General features: G+C 44.7%; 1 protein-coding gene across 16 annotated transcripts in view; it reads right to left on the bottom strand.

The window, feature by feature from the left end:
• Positions 1-24,887, bottom strand: part of PRDM10 (PR/SET domain 10) — a 44,557-nt gene that overhangs the window by 13,683 nt on the left and 5,987 nt on the right. For 3 of the 16 annotated variants that reach the window (XM_030505545.1, XM_030505544.1, XM_030505546.1), the window contains exons 2-14: positions 22,477-22,666; positions 20,007-20,171; positions 18,437-18,496; positions 15,760-15,879; positions 14,220-14,427; positions 13,616-13,857; positions 12,364-12,567; positions 10,377-10,449; positions 9,598-9,715; positions 8,545-8,674; positions 5,782-6,009; positions 3,229-3,240; positions 569-916 (exon numbers count right to left, since the gene is read on the bottom strand). In XM_030505545.1, the coding sequence (XP_030361405.1) occupies positions 569-916; positions 3,229-3,240; positions 5,782-6,009; positions 8,545-8,674; positions 9,598-9,715; positions 10,377-10,449; positions 12,364-12,567; positions 13,616-13,857; positions 14,220-14,427; positions 15,760-15,879; positions 18,437-18,496; positions 20,007-20,171; positions 22,477-22,569 (2,001 nt within the window). In that variant the 5' untranslated portion in view covers positions 22,570-22,666. Of the gene's footprint in view, positions 1-568; positions 917-3,228; positions 3,241-5,781; positions 6,010-8,544; positions 8,675-9,597; positions 9,716-10,376; positions 10,450-12,363; positions 12,568-13,615; positions 13,858-14,219; positions 14,428-15,759; positions 15,880-18,436; positions 18,497-19,916; positions 20,172-22,476; positions 22,667-22,757; positions 22,776-24,887 lie in introns of those variants that run through there. The other 13 variants (XM_030505547.1, XM_030505548.1, XM_030505555.1 and 10 more) reach the window with 13 other exon arrangements.

The raw sequence follows: 24,887 nt of genomic DNA, 5'->3' as shown, positions 1-24,887 counted from the left end.
TCAGGCAGCTCAGCAAAACTTATCAACTTTGTCCCTACGAAGGAGAATGAATGTGTCCATGGTACCACTCAGGTTTTCCTTCCTGAACATCAAAATAGCTCCTGGAATCCTGTTAACCATGTTCTCCAATGGCTCTGCACACTGCACAAAGTCATTCCATTACTCCAGTGCAGCCTCTCTCCCAAGCACAGTTCAAGGAAGACGAAAGTCCCCAGCTGAAGCCAAGTGGCAAGTCAGGAAGCAGAATATCCTGATCTGTTCTGGTGTTTCTGCAAGGATTCAAGTGAATTATCCTGACAAAAACAGTCAAGGGATTGAAGACTTAATACCACCATTTGGTTTGGTTTAGAGTCTGAATGACAAAGGACAAGGTATATTTAAGCATGCACAGAAAGATGATTCCTTTTTGTGCCACGGATCTGCCCTGACCAAAAGTAGTCAGGACCCCTTTATCTTGTGAGAATGGACTGACATGCAGCATGACCCAAGGACAGCACTGAAAAGCTCATGAACAGAGTGCTTACAAGAGCCCTGGAGGGCAGTGCTTCCAATCTGGAAGGCATCTCACCTGGATAAAGTCTGGAAAGCGTTTCTTGCAGGTAGGGCAGGTGAAATAGCCATCGTTGACATGGATGGCCACGTGGTCTTTGAGCAGATCCAGGCGGTCGAAGGACTTAGGGCAGAAGATGCAGGAGTATGTTTTCTGGTCCATGTGGAACTTCATGTGGCTCTCAAGAGCCCCACTGTTGATGAAGCCCTTGTTGCAGATGTCACAAGTCAGAGGGCAGTTCCCTTCCCGCCCGTGGAAGCGGAGGTGCTGATCCAGTTTGTCCTTTTCCCTAAAGGCCTTCCCACACTGGAGGCATTTGAAGGGGCGAAAGGATTTCCGGATGAAGAGGTGCTGAAGAGCTGCATTCTGCAGGAAACAGAGTCTGTTATTATCTATAGGTTCCACATCTATTTTCAAGATTAAATATACTTCAAACCCAGAATGCTTTCCTTTTATAGATACTGTCCCCATTTCACATAAGGGGAGGTTGTGGCAGGCAGAACTTAAGGGATAAACCTGCAGCTCCACACCATTAGGAGCACACAAAGCAGGGGTTTCCTCTCCAGTCCCTGTTTTCTGCCCATTTTTGTCTTTAGCATGGCATTTTCCTGTAAAATAAAACTAAATCCCTTCTGAAGTACACACCTAGCCCCTAAAAATCAGCACCTGCACCCAAGATTGCCACAGAGATGTGCAGCAGTGGTTTAGTGTTGCCTGGAAAGCTTCTGGCGGAACATACATTCAAGAGATGCTGGCCTAAAGCTTTCTGTTATCATCAAAAAGAATGGATTCTGAAAACATTCCGGCAGGGGCAGAATGGCAGGTTTACCAGCAATGGCTAAGAATTGTGAGCAATTTGCCTGTCTTTGCCATTTAGCATCCATCATAGGCTAGAGCTTGAAAATGAAGAAGAGAGATGAAAGAGAAACAAAAGTGCTAAATCAAGAGGAGCTCTGATAGATTCTGTTGTCTCCTCAAAGGACAGTTGATTATACACAGTTCAACTTGAAATTGCTTTGCTTGGTACTGCAAGAACCAACAAGAATATGGTGAATTGAGCATAATGTGCTTTGTGTGAATATTCATTATAAAGTTTAATGTTCTGGGCTGCTCTTCTCTGGTTTTTTTCCACTCCTACTGTGCACAATTTCTCTTCTTAGCCCTTGCTTTGTTTTGGCGTGTGCTTTCCTGCAGTCTACCTTTTCTGTATCATTTCACGATTGTTATCTCTTCCTTTTCTCCCTTTCAGATGAATGTTATAGAGTCCCAACAGCAGCACTGTCTGCTGGAGGAACAGATGCTGCTGGACATGCTGCCTGTAGAAACAAGTGTGTCGTGCACGTGCATTTCAGTGTTGGATGAGGATTTGTATGTTGCAAAGCTGGAAGTCAGTCCTACCTCTGCATGCATGAAACCCCACAGCACACTGTCACCAACAGCATACTGAAAGCCCACTGCAAGAAGTCTAAGGAATATCTGCTCTTCTCCAAAATAAGATGTATAGCTCATCATTTACTGCTGCCTTCCCTTTTCAGATGTTACACACAGAACCTACATGATGATAGTTAAAGAGAAACAACACTAGAACATTCCTGGCACCTGAGCTTGAACACATTCAATGTTACACGCTTCAAGAGAGACGTGCCAGAAATCTGCAAACAGATTTCCCTGGTTTCCTCTCTCCTCCCCTTGTGACAATGTCTGGGCTGACATGTGCTGCGTCTCTTAAGTGTGTGCCAACAGCTGACACTGAGAAAGTAAAGTCAGGAGCAAGTCTGCTGGAATGAGGGAACAGCTTGGGAATACTGTGAAACGCTGTGCTAGAGCTTATATTAGTGAACCTGAATGATCCTTTGCACCATCTGAACTGCAGAGGGAAACCTATACTTTCATTCCAGAAAGAGGAAGATGACAGCAACTGCTTTTGTTGCTGAACTGTCATCATCTCCGTTCTCCATTTTAGCAGGGGAGAAGTGAGGACAATGGGAACTAGATGGATCTGCTGCAAGTCACACCATGAGTGAGGAAGACAGGCATGTGCCGGGCGAAAATTCATGTGTTGCTTGGAGTCAGAAATAGGTAGTTTTTCCCTTAACTACAGGGATATGCTAAGAAACCAAATAGTTGAAGAGGTGCACTTCAAGTTCTTAACTCCACTATTACCATACTTTGCTCTTTGATCACTGGATCACCAGGATCTGACTGGTAAGGCTTCCATACCATGTAAATCAACATAGTCCCATTGCTATGTCAGAGGCTACAGAAGGGTGAAATGGTTTAGTGTTTTTTGTTTAATAAGCTAGCAGCTATTAAAAAGAACAGAAAAAGAACTAAGTGTTGTCTCATCAGCTGATAACATTGATCCAGTGCAAACAACTGCACAAACAGATCCTCCCAAACTAAGATGGATATTACAGTATTTCATCCAGCAGTTTACTCCTATAATATTCACTTTAAGTTGCAATGAATTAGTATGGAAAGAACTAGAAGAATGCAAATTGTTATTCAGTTAACACTTAGTTCTGGACATTGGTTGCTTGAAGAAGAACAAATGTGACAATTTACAATGTGGAGGTCAATTAAGGAAACACTAAACAGAAGTTGGACAAAACAACACGGAGGGTGATGTTGTTATGTACCATTCCATTAGATACAGCAGAAACCCAAACCAAACCTACCTGCAGCTCCAGCTGAGCAGGCAGCATTGAGGGAGAGAAAAATAGTTATGTTATGCATTGGACTTGGAAAAAGAAGCCTTCACTTCTGCAGGTCACCACGAGGGCCAGCTCTTGTAGCTGGAGTTTACTCAGGCAAAACACCTTTGAGGTTCTTGCCTTAGGAAGCACTAAGCAGATCTTCAAGGTTTACCCTGTAGTAGTAACTGCCTGAGGGGAGCTAAAGGGCAAAGATAAAACCCACAGATCATCTTGAAGGTGTTTTGTGACCTTTCATGTTGTCTTAGAGTTGACTAACAGTGATGTGGTGCAGCCTGCAGAGCCACAGTGAGAATGAAATGTGTTTAGCGGACAGGAACATTAAGGCAGGATGACAACAGGGCAAGGATTACAAGAGTGAAAAAGTTAAGGAGTAGGGACTTCTTTTTTTAACCTCAGCTTACTGGTTGTACTCTTTGTTACACAACTGGCTGCATTTCTTTCAGCACAACAAGATTTGTGCTTTCCAAACCACATCCCTACCCCTGCCAGTGTCTGAGGTCAGCACATTGACACTATGGACACTGCCCAGAACTGAATTAAAACCAAATATTCCTTTTGGCTGCAGACCAAAACGTTCCTCTCATTTGCTACAAAAGTATTTTGAAGGGTGGGTGTATCTTTTCAATACTGAGGATATCACTACCAGATTTAGGCAGTCTGATCTCCAAGGAGAGCCCACTCTAAAGCAGAGGCTGAAAGTGAACTGCCCCTATCAGGACTGGAACCCTGGGGCACTAGAGATCAGTGCTTCCAGCTAGAATGAAAGCACTCGAAGCATCACTGCCTCAAAGCTTAGAAGAGTTGAAGCAGTTCACAAAGAATTACTGGTTTTGAGAATTAAATCCTAGATGAGTAATAAGGAAGAACTAGAGCTACACAGGTCTCCAAGTCAAGACTTTCTACCTGCTCTTTGGAAGCAAATGATATATACATGTCAAACCCAAATGTTTGCTTGTTTGCAGTATTTAAGTGCATGTTATGGGAAGGAGGTGCTGTCAATAGCTGGACTGAATGAGTGCTCATAGGCTGCTGGACCTTGCTGTGATTTTACTCTTGCTAGTTTCCTCTTCTCTCAAGTTCTTATTGCTCACAGCCTGATGCGATATGGAAAGGAGCTACACAACCATCCATCTGCCATTCTGCCCGTGCCCCTGTCCTGAAACATCTCCAGGACTCTGCTGTAGAGGAAGTTAGGGAGATTTGGAGATAGAAACATGTCACCAAGGACTAAACCACCACTGCACTCCTCTGAGTTGTCATCCACTTGTGGTGAATTCCCAGGGAACAAAAGCTAAGCCACAAGACAAAGAACTTCCAAAGTTCTGTCCCTTCTTCCCCCCACATTTACTGTTCCAGAAGATCTTAAGTTCACATTTAAGGTTCAAAAGTGCAGGGAAACGGGCAACACTTTCCCTTCTACTGAGGAAGCTGTGGCATCTTGTAAGCAGGAAATACCCCCACTCTTCACACTCAGCATCTGTCTTCGTGCTCCCCTATCCACCCTTCAATACACTCAGTCAAAATCCCCCAAGCTTTGGACATACCAAAGTCAAATGACTGGTAGAAACTTGTCATTCAGAGAGTGCATCTGACATGGTTACAAATTCTGCAGTCTTAATGTGCCTCAGCCAAATTCTTCCTTCCAGACATTCCACTGCATTTATGGGGTAACATCACCACTGGTCTCATATATACTGCTATAAACTGAGAGCAAAATTTGCCTCAACATCTTCCTGTATGGAAAAGTTCCTCTTTTCTAATCCTTTCTCATCCCCTAAAATGGATTCTTACCCCAATTGCAGCTGCTCCCTTCTGTAATCAAAATTTTACACATGGAAGAGAAAGAGAAAGATTTGAGGCTAAATAAGCCAATCTCACAGTTACATGGCTTGAAGGATTATTTGCTTGAATCATTTCCCTCCCACACACAGCAGAGGAAAAACAGCTCACCCAGTTGACACAGAGCTCAGGCTGAAAGCATTGGCTGTCAGTACAGAAAGCTCCTAGCACAGGTTTTAGCTTAAAGACAGGTTTTTCGACCCCAGGAAAGGCTTTTTTCACTAAATATCATCACCTAAGTGGATCTAAACTGAGGTCGTGGTTCCTCTTTGGCAACTATTTGCAAGGGACGAGTTGTGAGGGACACAGATGGTGCTGTGAGCAAGTCATTAGTCTGTGCCACAGTACCATGATTCAGCCGGCTGTTGGAAGCACTCCTGCTTGCCAGCTTGGATGGACTGTGTTTCTGTGAAAGAATTCCTGTGCTGGAATTGAATCAGCTCCAATGGGTGACCTGTTCTCAGTAGCATCTCATGATATACTAGTTCTTTACGTGAGATTTGCCTTGCTCTCAGTGCAAAGAGGCTGAAAGGAATGAGATGCTTTATTTGGGATTTGGAAATGGATACAACAGTGGGAGAAAGACCAGCTGGTCCTGGCAAGCAGGTCCAGTGTTCTCCACGTGGCAGCAAATGGAGAGGGAGAAAGATGTCATCTGCTGCCCTCTTTGCTTACCCTGATACGCTTTGCTCGCCTCATGTCATCTGCTGTCATGGTGCTCTGCGTGGGCACCGGGCTCTCGTCGTGCTGCGCCTGCATTTGTAGTGGGTGGTTTTCCGACTGCTGCTCCAGTGCAGACTGTGGCTCTGGTGGCACTGGAGTCTGCTCCTGCTGCTCCAGCCCGTTCAGTGTGGCTTGTCCGGCCTCATCAAACTGCCCCTTGCTGGAAAAATGCAGCAAGTCCTGAAATCGCAAATCATACAACCAGTGATTATTCCCCCCACCCACTGAAAGAGGCTTTGACAACACTCAGCAGGCAGCAAAGATCTCTACATGCTCATCACAAGCTAGAAACGAAACGTTCCTACACTAACATGTTCCTTCTGTGTTCCACTCATGCTCTCAGCACATCACCTCCACCTACAGCAACAAAATTCAGAGCACCAGGGAAGAAGTGCTGCAGGTTGGTGACTCTCTTCATAGAATGGTTTGGGCTGGAAGGGACCTTAAGCTCAACCAGTTCCAGCCCCCTGCCACGGGCAGGGACACCTTCCACTAGAGCAGGTTGCTCCAAGCCCCTGTGTCCAACCTGGCCTTGAACACTGCCAGGGATGGGGCAGCCACAGCTTCTCTGGGCACCCTGTGCCAGCGCCTCAGCACCCTCACAGGGAAGAACTTCTGCCTTAGATCTAACCTGAACTTCCCCTGTTTCAGTTTAAACCCATCACCCCTTGTCCTATCGCTCCAGTCCCTGATGAAGAGCCCCTCTCCAGCATCCTTGTAGCCCCCTTCAGACACTGGAAGCTGCTCTGAGGTCTCCAGCAGCTTCTCTTCTCCAGGCTGAACAGCCCCAATGTTCTCAGCCTGTCTTCACACAGGAGGTGCTCCAGCCCCTGCTCATCCTCGTGGCCTCCTCTGGACTTGCTCCAACAGCTCCATGTCCCTCTTAAATCGAGGACAACATCTTGGCCATCATATTGTCTGACTGGACACAGACAATCAAAGTAACCCAGCTGTTAATAGCCAAAGAAGTTCTGCTCATGACTGTTACTGCTTTAACCAAAGGTAACATAGGATGGCCCAGGAGAAAACAACCAGAACCACTAGCAGAGACCAGGCAAAGCAGAGAATTTGTGTCTCACTGTTGTCACTTGGAAACATTATCATGTATTGTTATGCAGTGTCTTCTCCTTTCTAACAAACAAGCTGGAGTGCTGGAGAGTGACAAACGAGCTGATCATACTGTGCACTGTGCCTTTTGCCATCCAGTTTCCAAGCTCTGCACACTCTCATCTACCCAGCTGCATACATCATTTCTATTTATCACACAAAGCTGTTTGCCTCCTCTTTCACATTAGCATAAAAGAAAAGGGAGGGTGTTGGGAAGCACATGCCAAAAATCTACATTCTTTTTGTAGAAGTTCCAATAATTCCTCTGGGATGGAATTCTCTTGTATTACAAGAAAAATAACCCAACATAGATCCTTCCTTGACAGCACTTAATGCAAACTAAGGCAACTTAAAAGCCCAGGCTAGGAGAGGGAGCACCAGAAGTACATCATATCAGCTTTGGTACTGCCAAAGCACAAAAGCAGATGTGGGAGAAGAAATCCAGGGATGTGCTAGAAGGAGTAGAGCTGTTCTAAACCACAAATGCTTACCAGCTAAGAGACACTTAGAGCAATACACCAGCCAAATGTCCAGTCCTGCTCTAGGGGGCAAGTTCTCACAGTTACTGCCACTAAGCTGTGCCCACAGCATCCTGAGTCCCAAGCTGTCAGGCAGATGAACTGGTGCCTAGTCCATAGTGAGACAGACACAACCATGGCCCCACTGCAGAGTACAGACACATGTGAGCTCTGAGCCAGGCTCCAAGCTGGCAGCACATGAGGCACTGCTGGTCCAGAAGCCATTCGGACACATTAGCATGGGACTGCACCCTGTGTCTCTGTAGTTAAGAGTTTGGGAGCAGCATTATGCTTACTTGTCTAACTGGAGCTGGCTTGTGTCACGTCAGATTGCAGAGAGGGTGATCTCCCAACAGCCTGCACTTAATGCAGCATTTAGGGCAAAGCTGCACGCTCAGAAGATGAGTGGCAGGCATTCACAGGCAATGTAGATGTTGCTCCCTCTGAGTCAGCACTGAACCATGACCCAGTGAGATGCCAGAGGAAGATTACCCTTCCAGACAGCAGCTTTCAGCTGAGTCATAAAACAGAGCCACTGAGCCCTCCTGACACCTTTCAGCAAAGCTCTTGGCGGTAACCTAAGCGTGGTCAGCAAGAATTGAGCATTTGACTTAAATGCATCATATTAGGTCCCTACAGAACACAACCAACAGCCACAAGCAAAGGAAAACCCTGCAGGAAGCACGCCTAGAGGAGGTCCTTTAGTTAACATTCAAACATCATGAAGGATCATAGCTCAAACTGATTTAATTCTGCCAGCAACAGTTCTAAAAGCAGGCTCTGACCTCACGTTCCAGAAAGGACTAATGCAAACCTAAATTCCCATTACACTTTTACTGCCTAAATGACTTTTGTGATGCTGCCCAAGTGCTGCAGTAACCTACCTCAGTGCTACGTGCTTTGTGCTGAAAGTTGCTGTAGAAATGCAAGTGATTTCACAGTTCTTATAGAAGGGAAGCAGAGAATCACTGCTAGAAAAGCAAGGATTACTTGGGTATACAGTCTAAAGCACACCCCCAGTTTGCACTGATGCCCCCAGTTTACATCCTATGTGATGATTTTTAACTCCTTTCCATCCCCCAAAATATACCTGTGTCCCTTCTTCACACTTCTCCCCATTTTCACTGGTCACTTCCATACGCATGAATTTGGGAGGGCGCCCAGGGCGTCTGCCTGGTCCAAACCTCCTCTTCCCTCGGCCACGACCTCGGCCTCTGGCTCTGCAGGACACATAGAACTCCGGGTTAGAGACAAAACAAGGCGGATCTGAAGTCTCCACTCATTGTACACATCCTCTCTCAGCATCATTCAACTCAGTAACCAAAACCTGAATCAGTTCTGGCAGCAACAAACCAGGGTACTGGCTGATCTCTGTTTATTTTGTGCTCTACGAGAAATTGAAGCCCAGAACACATTACAATTGATTTCATTAACTGTGTGACCAAAAGGATTACTGGCTTCTAGCAAGTCCTGTGCTGTAGCAACTCTCCTACTTCCAGTGTGCTGGAAAGCATTTTCAGCTAGATGGAATAGAAGGAAACCAATTTAAAACCTGAAGCTGTAACATCCTTCCCCCAAAAAGGCATGCAGCCATTGATGTCAGGCAGCAAACTAAAGGGAACTATTTTCTGTGTTAAACAAAACCCAAACCAGCCCAAAATGAAACCACTTGCTAAGTTTCAGGAAAAGGAAGGCACCAGTATCTTCTGCTCTCTGACGGATGTTTGTAGATGCAACTTTTAATAGGTCAGGATAAACTATCTTGCCAGCCCCATGAGGGGGCAAAGCACTACAAGCCTTGTTCTCCAAGCTCTGTAGCTGCATGCATCCAAGAAGCATATGTATTTCAGTATTGTGGGACTGAAATACTGCAGCTTTTTAAGTCACTGCCCAAAAAAACCCAAAAGCAAACCAAAATCATCTCACCAGTTTCAACGGGGTGTTTATTTCCCTCGAGCTGCTTCTATTGCAAAGCCTCTTACAGCAATCAGCTTCCTGGTGCCGTGTTCTTACCTTCCGGTGCTGAGCTGTTCTTCCAGTGGGCACCCAGGTTGGACAGCAAGATTTCTAGGGCAAACCCCCTGCTTGCTGCTAGTTTGGGGACACACCAGAGTGACAGAGGCAAAGCTCAAGCTTTCAGTACCTGCTGAAGAAGTCCAGCTTCTCATCGTGGGAGTTGAGGTGCTGCTGGAGTTGCTCTGAGCTCATGAAGCGCCGATTGCACTCGTAACAGGGCCAGTTCTTCTCTTGCTCTCTGAGAACTGTGTCCAAAGGGAAAGGTCAGGAAGAGCATTTCAGTCACCACCAATTAAATGCTTCATTTGTTTTGCTGGGTTTTCTTTTCTCCCCAAGCCTTTCTGGCCATGTTTCTCCCCTGAAGGTTAGACAAACTACAGAGTATCCACAGCACTGCTCCATTTAGCTTTGCTTTTATCTCCTCTGCACCGTGGCATGACCACAGCTCAGCATAGAAAGATAAAAAGGTCACTGGGGACAATTCACATGGACTATAAACACTGTTTAATATTCAGGATGATTCTGAAATTTACCTTTGCGTGGAAAAGCACCTACAGGATTGGATCTCTGGCATAAGTATGGGGAGGTCAAGAGAATTTCTCAATCTAAAGCAGTAGCACATCAGTTTATGAGGGACTCAACATTAAGCACCAGGCACAGAAACACAGCTCCTTCCAACAGCAACCTAATGCTTCCCACAATCTGAGGCAAAAGGTTAAGTTATTTTAATATTAGCATGAGAAGAGTTAGTAGAAATAAGCCTGAATAATACAATCTAGATCTGGTTTAACTTCTCTGAACCCAGCAGGAACTTGGGAGCACTATACAGGCTCTATACTTGAAACCGAGGAGTACAACACCCAACCACTGTCACACTACAAAACCCAAGAGAAGAGCCCAAGTTACCCTTCCTTTCCTCCTCAGATATGTCGTGGATCTTCTGGTTCACAAACTCTGCATAAGAGGCAGCATACCACACCTGCAGCAGGAAGAGATGATAACAGAATGCTCAGATGGAACCAGAACTAGAGAGAATCCATTTGAAAATGGGGTTTAAGCAATACATTTACTTCACTTGCCTCAACCACTAACTCTTATTGCTCCTTTAATCCTCAGTAATAAAGCCTGGTGAGATCAATATGCCCCCACTGAGGAATAAAAGAGCTTTGCTCAGAAGGCATATCCATATAATTTTAAGGTATAGCCTCCTAATATGAATGTTCATCTCACACATGGCTACCAGTAGCTCTAAAGGCAGTAAGATTTATCTCTTTAGACCCATGTGTATGATTGAAAAGGATGGGTGTCACCAAAGTGCTGTTCCTTGGTGGAACAGGAGTAATAGGAAAAGATTGTCCATTTCTTTCCTGCTTTCTCTCCATAGAAAACAGCCAGCACCATCCACAGAGACTCATTTAAAATGTTCCTGAACTTCTGAAGGATTGGAGCAACATGGTCCTGCTTCCCAAAACAAAGATCTGCCAGGCTGCAGCAGGATGGACCCACCTTCACCAGACAAGGGATTTAGGAAGCTTTCAGCAGGGAGAACCACAGAGACAAAGTTTATTAGAGCCTAAAGATCAGATGTTCACTTGCAGCTGAGAAGTCTTGCATCATTTGTCATTTTATCTCGTTATTTGATTAAAAAGATTCCATTTCAGAAGAGATTTCTGCAAGAAGGCATGAACAGATTCTCAGCATGAAAAATCTGAGCAAGTTTAAACTTGTAGCAGGCCACATAGCAGCAGTGAGTGGCATTTCTAACTCCCCTAAAGGTGTGTTACTCTGCAGGAATCTCACTAGCTGGATAAGAAGAAAGCCTTGGAGCTCCTAGACCTGTCATGCAATACACAAGTTCTCAACTTTAACTGGTCCTCCTCAGCTTTGGACATAACTTATAGCCCTACTCGGGGAGGAAAACACATTACAGAGCCTGGATCATTCACTTTCAATTCTCAAACCAATTTTACCCCAGAAGACACTACTAACACATAAAGGAAGAAAAATGCTGCTGCTACAGGCAGGTCTGTGCACATTTCATTAAAGTCTGATTTCCAATTGATTTAAAAACTTGAGAAAATGATGTTTGGATGCACTTCAAATGGATTAATAAGGTTTCTAGTGATTCAGCTTAAACAAATTAAGGACTGATATGGGAGAAACCAAAAGGAACGCTACTCTTAAAAACAAGAAGTGTGTAAGGAGGCTTTTGCCCTGGTTAAACCCCAGGTTTTTTGTTAAATTGTTGAGAATAACGTGTCAGAAAAGATCTGAGGAAGAAAAAGCCATTTCCTGATATCAAAGTGTTTTGGTTACCCCCAGTTCCCCACATGATGCTGAAAACAAAGGTCATCTGAGCCAGCCACATTGCTTGGAACTCAAAGTACCACAGTGTAGAGGGAACAGAAAGTAACTCACAGGGAAGTCACAATATCCTTTATCATTTGCCACATGCAACGTTTCCAAAGCTCCAGGAAAGCCAAGGAAAGCGAGGGACCACTCACTTAAGGCACCAGAAAACAAGTCAAGGGCACCCAGGACTAACTGCAAAGGGCATCCAGAACTCAAAAGAATAAGACTGCTGCAATAAAATTAGACTTCATCAGCAAAACAGATGCAGTGTAAAGCATGAGAGTGACAAACCAATCATTTACATACTGATTTCAGACTTCCTCATTTTAGACCTGAGCCAAAGCTCATGGCAAACCCACAAGGCAGTGGCTAACTACTCACTGACTTCAGTGATGTTCATGTGCTTGATGAGAGGAAAAAAGCCCTACAGCTATGGACAGAACCATTTCTGGCACTTGGAGATGCACTTATTAAAGAGCAACCTTTAAGATTTGATTTCATCAGTAGAAAGATGAGCCCCAAACCATGAGGACTGCCATACCTTGAGTTCCTGCTTGGGCTCCACGTTTTTAATGGTGGTGTAGTAAATGTGGTGGCCATACTGATACGCAACCAGGTTCTGCTCCAAATGGTTTTGAGCTGGACGCACAAACATCATCCAGTTACAAAGTGCCTCGCTAGAAAGTTCAAACCACAGGTCCTCTTGCAAATCTCTGTCTTTTCTGTCCCCCTTCTCAAGAGAAACCTGTAGCAAAAGCCAATTACATGTGGCTGTAACTGCCTGGCAGCAGGTTCAAGAGAATTTGAGTGTCTAGAAAGCACTGCTCTGCCCATAGAGCTATTACATTAGGAAAGCAATGAAGGCATAATTGATTTTCTCTTCTGCTAACAGGGATCCAGAAACAGGCAGCGTTTAGAAAAACACTTAGAAGACAGGCAGAGATTTAGCTAGGGAGACACAATGGACCCTTCCACAGCTTTCAAGGGCAAGAATCATTCATTAAAAGCATCAGGCACAGTACTCGACATGTGGCTGTAAATGAGGCATTAGAGGATCTCGAGCTTTAGCAGGTTATATGGCATCAGTTGCCCAATGTTTCCAACTGACAGATCCACTTCTTTGCCTTCCTGACTCAAGCTGGAAGCAGCGCTGCTTTAGCTGAATTTTGGCTGGGTTACTGGATCTGCCTGGGGTCACAACTTGCTTGGCAGACACTGACCATCAGAGAGCAGCGCTCCTAAGACTGCAAAGCAGTCTTTTCATCTCCAGCAAATAAAGAACCAATTCCTATAACCAAACCAGTAAATAAATGGATAAAAGCCAGCCAAATCCATTACACCTCACACCAACAACTTGGCATGAAGAAGGGGTGAAAAATCTCTCCCCTCCCCTACATTTTGTGGGGGAGAGGAGGGAAAGGGGAATAAAAAGTACTTTTAACTTAAGTTACAGCATGACACTAAAGAATGGCTGCAAAACATTCTCAGATGGGGCTATTTTTATGCCCAGATGCTGCTTCAGCCCATGTGAGAGTGATTCACAGCATTCCATGTTATGCATCCTATACATCGTAACACCACACTGCCAATATATTCACCATGATTATTGTGTCTCCCTGAAGAACAGCAGATTTCAAGCCTGTCCGGGTATTTCCAAGTCACATTCAGAGATGGAAGTACCAAAAGAACATCTCTGTTGAAGTAACTCACCAAGGCAGACGGACAAATTCATGATAACCAAAGCTTAAGCACAAATTGATCCCTCTTCTCCTCTCGTGCACACGTGGTCTTACCTTCAAATGGATATAGCAGTCTTTGAGTTCCGTTTGTCTAACCAGGGGTCCTTCCACAGGTCCAAACTGTGTGCGTTTGGGGATCCTCCTTTTGGAGAACACGCCTCCCAAAAACCTGTCTATGTAGAGCACCAAGGGAAGGCTGGCTCTCGCCCTGGTCAGCACAGGCCTGTTTGGGATCGGATGCAATGGTCCATGCTTTGGACACACGGAAGGATGCGCGTTATTACACTCTTCACACCCTACAACACAGAGAGGACATGACTGTCAGGCAGACACTCACTCAGCTCAGAAGGCACAGCCTCATCTTGTTTTAAACATCTTCAGCTCAGCTGTGGGATCATGTATTCCAATAGTCTGTCTGTATTTTAAAGCATTAGAGAGAGCTTTCGAGCTCTCTCCAAAAGGAAGAATAAAGCAGCTCAGAGGCTCCAGCTGAGGCAGAACCTTGTTTTCCCAGTAAAGCAGCCCAATATGAGTCTACATTTCTGGGTATCAAGGAGTTTACTTATTACTGCTAAAATCTGAATGGTTTTTACTAGACAGAGGAAAAAGAAATAAGAGGAGGGCAACTAACACACTACATACTAGTTCCTATGCTTACACAAATCGTTGGGATCAAAGGGTCGAGGTGGATCTGGATCCCATTCATCCATGTCAGTGTCTTCCCCCTCTTCATCCTCATCTTCGTCCTCGTCATCTTCCTCTTTTGTTTCCATCCTTCCCATTTGATTCTGCAGAGGTGCTAAAGGGTCAGAACCATCCACTGCCTCCATAGGAGGTAACACCTGGTTATGCACCGGTAATGATGCCTGGAGGAGAGAAGTCACAAACTATCACAACTGACTCATGAAGAAAAACCCTCTTACAAAGACAAGCAATGAACGTTCTTGCTAGTTTAACCCTTTCTGCTTCCTTTGGTAATGGAAAGAAGGACAAGGGGAAGTGAAGTGACATGATAAATGATTGCTGAGGGATGTTTTGCATCGCTGCTACCCACAGCATCACTCAGGACAGCTCTGGGTCACTCACTACCTGGTTCTACCCTGGCCAGAACTGACTACTCAGAGGAAGAAACTGAAATCAAAGAAGCTCTGGACCCTCACAGATGGTTTGAAACCAAGTCCAGGCTCTGTGGCAATTATGTACAGCCTAAAGCTGTATTTTAACTTCTTTTGTACAAGTGAGAATCCTGCACTTCAGCACATGATCTTTTCTGTCATACAATCAACCAAAATCGAATCCCCAGAGCACACATGTAGAGATCATAAGGGATGAGACAACACAGTCTAGATATAAACTTGGGGACGTGGTGGACAGTTGAGGGCACTGTATTCTTTCACTAATTTTAAACTTTATCCCTTTCTTTCCCTCCAAAAAAAAGACAAAACTAATTGAAGTGCACTGCACAGAATGTTCTGTCACCCACACAGGTTCCTCAGGTAGAGAACAAGAAATACTACACACAGTAAAGCTGCCTCAAAGACTGGCAAAGAGACCCGATGGATGCTGGACCTATGTGACAGTCAGCATTACACCTTCTGTTAACTTGGCTTTCAAAGCTGAGAAGGGTATTTTAAGGAGGCTGCCCAAGGCAGAACAATCTGTAGAACAGGTTTCTATGTATATTAAATACACAGAACCCCAGACTGGGTTGGGCTGGAAGGGACCTTAAGCTCATCCAGTTCCAACCCCCTGCCACGGGCAGGGACACCTTCCACTAGAGCAGGTTGCTCCAAGCCCCTGTGTCCAACCTGGCCTTGAACACTGCCAGGGATGGGGCAGCCACAGCTTCTCTGGGCACCCTGTGCCAGCGCCTCAGCACCCTCACAGGGAAGAACTTCTGCCTTAGATCTAACCTGAACTTCCCCTGTTTCAGTTTGAACCCATCACCCCTTGTCCTGTCACTCCAGCCCTGATGCAGAGTCCCTCTCCAGCATCCTTGTAGCCCCCTTCAGACACCAGCAGCTGCTCTCCTACAGAAACCCCACACACATTCCACGGTGAGACTATGAAAGACAGCACCAAGCTGTGCTCCAGCTTTCTCCCATCTCCTCCCGGATCACAGACACGTTCCATCACCTGAGACAATGGAGCAATGACATTGGTGTACATTGAGAAGAAAAGGGTGCCTGGCAACTTACTCTATCTGCTTGAGGACCCTGCTCCAGAGCCATTTGCTGGGGGGATTCAGCAACGCTGCCGAGCACGGACAGGTTGGTGGGATTCATGCTCTGAGCAGCAGCAGGCAAGAGCACAGTTACCTAAAATCATAGGCACTCAGTTTAGCACTGCAGCATTTCCATCATGCCCTGCATGCAAAGCTCCCTGGAGTCCTACACTAGGTCAAAAACTGCAGCATTGTCATGGTTTGCTTTAGTGAGTAGAGATGATGGACTTGGACAAAACCTGCAGATCTGGGGACAAAGGGAAAAGCTTCAAAACTCACTCTAGATTCTGCAACTTTTGAATTGCCCATCTCCCACTTTTGGCTTTAGATTAAGGTCCTACTCAGCCTGGGTTCAAACTGCACTAGGAAAAGATATGAGAAGCTCTTCAGCTCTTGGTAAAACCAGGGATTTGAGGTCTTTTTCTCTTCTATGTCTAAATTTACCTTCCTTTTTTAAGGGAAAAGGTAAAGTAGGAAAAAGCAGCATCTCCTCTTTGCACCTTTCTTTTTCTCCAGCAAACAAGATCCATTCTGAAAACAAGGTGGTCTATTGACCCCATTAGAAGATCAAGAACTCAAGAGTATTCCAACAATTATTTTTTCCTTTTCTGGTCATACTCTACATTTGTGGTCATTTCCATCCTCAATTTTGTTACTACACAGAAATAATGCATATTCCCACACCATTCCCATTCATTCTGTTATAAAACAAAGCAGAATTAAGATCCTAGCAATCACCTCTGCTGTCTTTTGTTTCCTGCTTATCTACACAGGAATTTGCACCATTATCTTGCATGATTTCTCATCCTTCTCTACAGCTGACATAATGTGGCTTCTGGTTTGTGCCTCTGACTATTAAGCAGCTTTTATGCTAAAATTAAAGCCTCTGCACAGAGTGTTTAACCAATACAGATAAAAGCGAGAACATAAGTTGTGCCAACAGTGAAGGAGCAGACAAGAACATCTACAACACAAGCAGACAGCCTTAAAACTTCAAATCTTGTTGTTTTGTTTAGAGTAATGCATGAAACAGCATAAAAACTACAGGAAAAAGACTTCAGGGCCAGTGAGGAGGAAGGCTGAACCAAGCTGCCTGTTATTGCCATCTCTGAGGCCAAGTGGCAACAGGAAAAGCATCAGTATTCAATGGCACCTCCAGCAATGAGGGGTTGACATGAGCTTGTGTCTATTTGTACCTCCTGTTAGGATTTCCTACTACTAATCACACTTCAAACATATCCTGACTTGCACTTCCATCGGTGCAAGGAATATAGGCATTAGATTTAAACCCTCCCAGTTTCTTTTGAAAGATAAGTGGAGCTTTAATTCCTGTTTTAACCTGTTGTCAGTGCAGGGATGTCCCACTGAAATGCTGATGTTAACACACCTGCAAAGGGCAGGAGCTGCCACCATGAGGGACCAACCACTTGCAAGCAATGAATAGCTCTGCTGGGGCTGCCAGCAGACAACATCAAAAGGGACGAAGGGCTGAGGACACACACACAAGTGCTCATGCCCTTGATACTCCCCACAGGATATTAACAGCACACCTCCTCTGCTGTCGGTGTCACTCACACTGCACATAGAAGTAATCTCTACTTTTAATTAGATCCTGTATTTGTTCAATGAGCTTTAAGACAATTCAATAGGATTTTCTGCAAGGAAGGTGATGTGGCAAAATACTGCAGAGTGACATTCTACATTCCTGCAGAGAAGTGGAAGGAAACGGGTAACACCTTTACTGGGTCACTCATTTCCTCAACGATTTAAAAGGTCTTTTTCTAGCAAGAAAATTGGCTTTCAGTGCACATTCAACCCTTCACTCTGCCCCAAGACTGTCAAATAAAGATGTATTTAAACTATAGCATTAGTCATGATTCAGATCTAACACATCCATTCACATGTGCCATTAAAGACTCAGCAAGCAGTCAGGGTTTTAAGTCTCTATGACAAGCAGAGAATTGGAACTAGAGATCTAGATCTGAAAGCACCTCTCTCTGATTACCACAACACAGCCCCTAAAGATACTAGTAAAAGTTAACAATAAAACCTTCCCATTGTGATGGATGAGAAAAGAAACACAGCTTCCAGTTTCATTCTGGCCCTAGTCCCCTTTACAGCAGCACATGCCTCAAACCTGGGATGCCCTGGGAAGAAAAGGGAGCCAGTAATAAACTTCTGCAGGCTTTGCACTTCATTTCCTGGGAAGTGTCTAGTAAATTGGATCCAAAGTTGCTATCCCTTGAGAGCCTCTTCTGGATTTCAAAGGCATTTGGATCAGAATGTGGATGAGGCCAGCTGCAAAGCCACTCTTTCCAGAAGGACACACTAAAATAAATCAGCCACATCAGCTTGCTGACTTAAAGGGACACTGGTGAAAGATTTTGCAGTCTATCTGGGGCAGTAAATGAGTATTTTTGTTAATCATGAATTAAGAAGAGTAAAGTCAAACTCTCTTTTGTCATTCATGCACAGCAGCCTGTTATCATAAGCTTTTTGCCCTTCATATTGAGATGACAGCACACAACCGAAGACTGCCATTTGACAAGGTCAGAGCTAGCTTATATTAAGCTCTAGCACCACAGCAACATCTCTTCACCTTCAGTCTCCTTAACAGCTCAAGCCCAAGGAAATTCATGTCTCTTCCTTACCTGCTGGGTGGTGGCATCCTGTTGGACGTAAGCCACTTGGGAGGGATCTGTAAACAGAGTCTAGACAAAGTGAAAAAGACTTATCAAACCGGCCTGGGGGCTGCTCACTCCCAACTCACACCACAGCCACCCTGCCACCCAGAAATCACCCACATTTCATCCTCTGCTCATGTGTCTGTCAGCACAGCAGATGAGCTCCACTTACCCAAGTGCATAGAAATTCAACTAAACTTAGGTAGTGCTCCATAAAAACATGACACCATATTGATGTGGCACTTTGCACCTACATACTGGAGTGCCTCATGGGAGTTTTCCTTCTCTTTTTAATACAGAAATCACTTTGTCAGTTGTTGATTTGATAAAATCTACAGGATGGAATTCAATAGCTGTATGAAAACTACATCATACTTGAGGGCAGGATAGAAGATAACCCTTAGCTTTATCTCCTGCAAATTCACAAGACTTCTGCATGCCTTCTTTTGAGGAATTATCAGGCATATCCTACATGTGAATTTCATCAAGCCAGGATGGTGGCTCTTTAATTTCCCAGAAGACTCCAATATTCTTACAGTAGCCTGCAAGAACAGCCCTGATGGGAGGGCCTCCCCTTGTGAAAAGCAAGACTTACATGAAAACTAAGTATTGACAGAGGTCAGCCTTGCTTCCTTCACTAAAACTTGAAATACCTGAGCTTGTGGCAGTCTGGCTCCAACCACATAAAGCATGGCGTAACACCAATTCCATTAGGGCTTTGAGAATTTCACCTCAGTTGCATGATACTGTCTTAATACTACACCTCTCTGTTTTAATGGAACAGCTAAGAAGTGTGCAAGAGTGAGACCACAGCACACAAGGCTATGCCAGTCTTGCTGTGGGTGTCACGTACACGCACTCTGTAGCATTGCTAATAATAATGCCAGCAAAGTCATTATAAAACATTCTTGACAAAGCATGCCTGTTCCTCTTGTGTTATCTGTGCATACAGAGGTACATACTATATTAACCCCCTATAAAACACGTGCTGACAGAGAATAAAAGCTATTTGATGCAATTATGAAGAGGAAAAAGAATCTAAGTCTATAAAATCAACAACATCCCTGAAGCTAATTCCACAAAATGAGACTGAATACACTGAGATCCTCTGCAAAAAGACATGACTGTCATTGTAACTGCCAACTATGAGAACTGTACTATGCAAAACAAGGACTCTTCCAGAAGACACACAGATTGCTCTTAGCTTTGTACTCAATACAACAGAGGCAGAGTTTCTGAAGACATTATCTGTCTTTTGGAAAACACCTCTGAGCTAATTATAATCTCATCCACCTTCAGTGAAATAATCAGCATTTCATAATTCATGGCCTCAACATCCTTTGATTCCCACATTTGCACATCAGACAAATGAACACCACAAAGTCCCTGATCAACAACGGGCAGATAAAAGTGTAAAGAGGAACTGCCTGCTATTTCCCAGTCCTACCACTCAGCTGGTAACCAGCTTCCATCTCAAACCAGCTTGTTTTACGGTTTCCTAGGTGCCAAAACAGGGTGTGCTCAGAACCACACATGCCTGTGTAGCTTCCACGGGGTGGATGTAAACCAGGGTGTGCTCAGAGGTGTCCACAGAGGTGTAGGAGGTGCCATCCGCCGTGTAGACAACCTGCTGCGAGGGACGGTCCTGCTCATCGCTGTACACGATCTGCGCCACTGTCCCCCCCTCGGGGACAAAGTGCACCTGCAACAAAGAACAGATCCTGCCTTGAAACTGGAATGCAGGCCTATGGGAAGCAGCACAAGGACACAGAACATATATATATATACATATACACACACTGGGCTGCATCAAAGGGAGCGTGAGCAGAAGACTGAAGGAGGTGATCCTGCCCCTCTGCTCTCACGAGACCCCACTCACAGCACTGTTGCAGTTCTGGTGTCCTCAACAGCAGAAGGACATGGAGCTGTTGGAGCAAGTCCAGAGGAGGCCACGAGGATGAGCAGGGGCTGGAGCACCTCCCATATGGAGACAGGCTGAGAACATTGGGGCTGTTCAGCCTGGAGAAGAGAAGCTGCTGGAGACCTCAGAGCAGCTTCCAGTGTCTGCAGGGGGCTACAAGGATGCTGGAGAGGGACCTTCATCAGGGACTGGAGCGATAGGACAAGGGGTGATGGGTTCAAACTGAAACAGGGGAAGTTCAGGTTAGATATACAGAAGAAGCTGTTCCCTGTGAGGGTGCTGAGGCACTGGCACAGGGTGCCCAGAGAAGCTGTGGCTGCCTCATCCCTGGCAGTGTTCAAGGCCAGGTTGGACACAGGGGCTTGGAGCAACCTGCTCTAGTGGAAGGTGTCCCTGCCCGTGGCAGGGGGTTGGAGCTGGATGAGCTTTAAGTCCCTTCCAACCCAAACCACCTGGGATTCTGTAACACACACTTAAAATCTCATTGAATTATGCTAACATAGAAATCCAGACATTAACTACCATCAGATTCTGCTTCTACTCTGCATTATAACTCAAGGCATAACTGGTATAAAGGGCACCTACCCATCCTCAGCTCTTGCATGATGCTCTGAAGATTTCTAAGAGAAAGCAAGTTCATATTTGAACTGGGGTATATATGGAACTGATTGGTATATTGTTTCCCTTTACTCTCATATTCCTTTCTGGATTTATGATAATTACTGCATCCAGCTAGTTCTGTAGTTGGAGGGAATTTGTTCTGCTTGATGAATGGCTAAGAGAACCTATAACTTTGATACTACTTCAAGTAATAGCATTGAACCTATCATGAGGCAGCAATAGCATATGTTAGATTGCTTCTCTGTAGCATGTACATGCAGTACCAGGAGAAAATTCAGCTATTTAAACTGAGAAACATACAAACGAAAGCATTAAGCAACGATTCCAAGGACAACTGGAACAAGTTATGCCCAGGCCAGCAGTTTAAATCCAAACAAGTTCATTTTGACAGAGTATTATGACCATAAATGATGATAATGGCCTACCTTGAGCAAGCTAGAATACTTAGTTCCAGTGGCAAGAGGAACATGGTTATCTTTTGACACCCTTAACACACTGAAAACCTTGTTCAGCACACAGAAAAGATAGGACAGTTAGCAGGAAACGTTGCTTTAGTCTCCATATTCATCCTCACATTAAAATGCTTGCACATAAAACAATGCAACAGCTACATATTTGATTTACTTTGCTTCACCTTGTAGCTTATGCTTCAGAAGGCACCTGGTGCTCCCCCACGGGTGCTAAGTGCTGATTCTGTACAATAAATCCTCACACAAGCGTTGCAGTAAGGATGCAGGGAGCATTTCTCATTTGGAGAGCACTCTGCAAACACTAATTAAGCTTTCTAACTGCCATGTGCAAACAACAGCATGATTATCCCATTGTAGAGATAACAGAACACAGCCCCTCGAAAACTGCCTTTCCTTGCAAATTTCCAAGCTGGAAATCACCAGGAGAGGCAGAATTTCTCGGCTTGTGGGGCAACCACAACCTGCAGCACCCTCTTCATAACTTATTCCGAAGAATAAATCAATTTACAGCCTTCCAGAAATTCCCAGCTGCATTTTGTCAGAGCAACGAGCTGCCCGCATCAGAATCTGCCTGTATTAGTCACTCACAATTAACATTTCTCCCTTCCTCACTACCCAGATGTCTGACTGGAAAGAGCTATTCATCTTCCTTTCCCCAAGGTCCACCCACAGTTCCAACTGATTCGACTGATGCCACCAAAAGGGGCTGCCACAGACCACAGATTTGGTTAATATTCATTAGTCTGGACAGCCTTTCTCTTTCCCACATGCTTCAGCATCTATTTGGCCACTGAAACTTGTATAGCCACAATGTTCAGCTTGTTTCAGATGTCTTTGTATCTACTGCTGCAGTTTGCATTGCTCACTTGAATCCAAAATCACCAGACAGGTTTGATTTCTCCCCAAACAAAAGCAGAATTGCCAGGCTCTGATACAGGGTTGTATGGGAACACCACCCCAAGCAGAAAGCAAGAGCTCTGGAAGGCACTAGTCACCTGAGCACTATTCTGTTCCTGCTCAGCAGAGTCAGCCCACACCTGAGGACTTTCCTCTTTCGAGTTCATCTCCTCCCTGCCGTGGTGCTCCATGAGGGGAGAGATCTACTGAAGGAATGTCTGGCTGAAGAGGTTCATCTGTTCACTGTGTTTCTGCTTCCGGAAGACAAGGTGATCTTCAGTAACATGGCTATAAGAAAAACAAAGAAGAGGATGGAAATATTAAAACAAGAGGTATGAGGTATTATCATCAGCTACCACACCAGTGCATTGTCATTTACCATGCTCAAGTTCTGCTGTATAATACTTTCCATGTCCTGTTAAGGAGGAAACAAGTGAACCATTGCTACAATTGCACTGAAGAATTACACCCAGTGCCTCCTGCACTGAAAGGTTACACTCAGTCCCTCCTGCAAATCTTTCCTTGGCCACAGAATGTTCTTCACATGGTCCTTCTGGCACCTATAGGCCTTGAAATCAATAAATGATGAGGAAAATAGACCTCCAGCTTCCAACAAGAAAACATTATGTTCAGAGATGCACCACCAGTTTCATTCAAGAACCAACTGGGTTTGCACACTGGGGCAGCTCTCACCTTGTCCAACACTGCTGTCCCAGTTGGTATTCAGGCAGTGTTACAACAGACAACTCTTAAGAACAATAAAACTAATTCATGTGAGCACAAAGACACTGAGAAATTGCTTCCAAGCTGGGTTTTAGCCTATTTTATTTGGGCCTCTCAATCTGCCAGTGGGAATCTCACACGTGTAATTTACAGCTCTGCTGATGAGTTTAGTCAGTGGTTCAGCACCTTCCCAGTCCTTGGTCTCTAAAGTCATATTAAATCAGGAGGAATTAGCACAAGGCTGAGCCCATTTCATTTTTCAACTTGATTTTCTACCAAGCGCCTGGGCTGGGCAGCGGGACGCAAGCAGAAGGCTCCGTGCTGATGCTTTCATTCATTTGCATTTTAAATGCACGTTCTTGTAGGCATAATTTATTCCCCTAAATGCCAGCAGTTGGCTTGTCATTGCCCAACTAAAATAAGATAAGCAGGATAAAAAAGAAGGCAGGCTGCACTTTCTGCCTTCTGCTAATGCTGCCAGCAAGGAGGAAGCGTAACAGACCCCAGCACTGACTGTGCCACTGGTCACAACAGAAATAACTGGTACAGAAAAGGCTCAGGTTAACAGCACTGAACTGAGTGGTAGGGGGGGAAAAGAAATCAAACCATCACATTTCTTCCATGTATGCAAAGAAAAACAGTGGGAAAGGTATTTGTGGGCATTGCTAGCCAGTAACTAATGGCATTATTGGTGACTAGAGCCTCACATTGGCTGTCTCATGCAGAACACCACACTACAGTCAGCCACAAGCAGATGCTGAGGAGCACCTCTGAGTTCCCATCACACCCCTACACTGTTACAGGGATGAAAGAACAGAAATCCGTTGATATTGCTTGATAGGAGACATGCAGGAAGAGCACTGAGGAGAAAAGGAAGATGGACATGTTAAACATTAACTGCAGCAAACAATGAGGAGCCATGAAAACTAAGTGCTGAAACCCGGGGCCAATTCCAAGTTAGTTAGCACACACAAGCTCTGATCTATAAATACACATCATCCATCCCTACATATCTCAAATCCACTTGTTATTAAGGATGAATAATGAAGGGAATTTCTCATACCTAATCCTAGTGCTTTCACTGGACTCCATCCCTCATTTTAGCAGCTATCAGACCACCAAGGGGGCTACAACTGTTGCATCAAACAGTCTGTGGGTCAGTAAATCAACCTGGACAACTTCTAATATAAATTAAATGCCTTATCCTGGAGATATGCTTTGGCTGGTTTAACCCAAACCGCTCTTTTCATTCACTATCATTATTAATCAGGAGCCAATTCAGGTAATGGCACTAAGAATAGCCAGTCATTGAATCAATTGCTTAGAAACATTAAAATAAATGCTTAATAAATGCTTCAAGTTTGGGGGGTTTAACTGTAATTACTCCGTTTATAAGAATATAATTAAATTAAGCAGTGATGAAAAGAAAGGCACAATTCTGGCTAATTCCACACAGTGCAACAAGTAGGAGTTTTGGCTGCCCTTCCCCACAAGGGCTAAAGGAAGATGCTGACTCACTCCTGCAGACTCATTTTGGCACAAAGAACTTACAACTTGAGCAGAAAGGAGACTGAAGGGTTCAGACAGGTCTTTCATAGACAAAACTGGGCATTAAGATTCATATCTTGGCAAAATAATAGCACCAAAAAGTGGAAGAGAAAGCAGAAGAGTCCCTTCAAATTTTGCCAGGGTCCTAGAAGTGCTAATGTCAAATCTGAGGGGAAAAAAAGCAAGGTTGAGCCAAATTCAGTGGTGCGGTGTCTAAAAATGGTTCTGTTATTGCTGT

Source organism: Strigops habroptila, chromosome 17, assembly GCF_004027225.2.
Source record: "Strigops habroptila isolate Jane chromosome 17, bStrHab1.2.pri, whole genome shotgun sequence".
Classification (NCBI taxonomy): Eukaryota; Metazoa; Chordata; class Aves; order Psittaciformes; family Psittacidae; genus Strigops; species Strigops habroptila.
The sequence above is the reverse complement of the archived record's forward strand: the minus strand, read 5'-3'. Positions and strand labels throughout refer to the sequence as shown.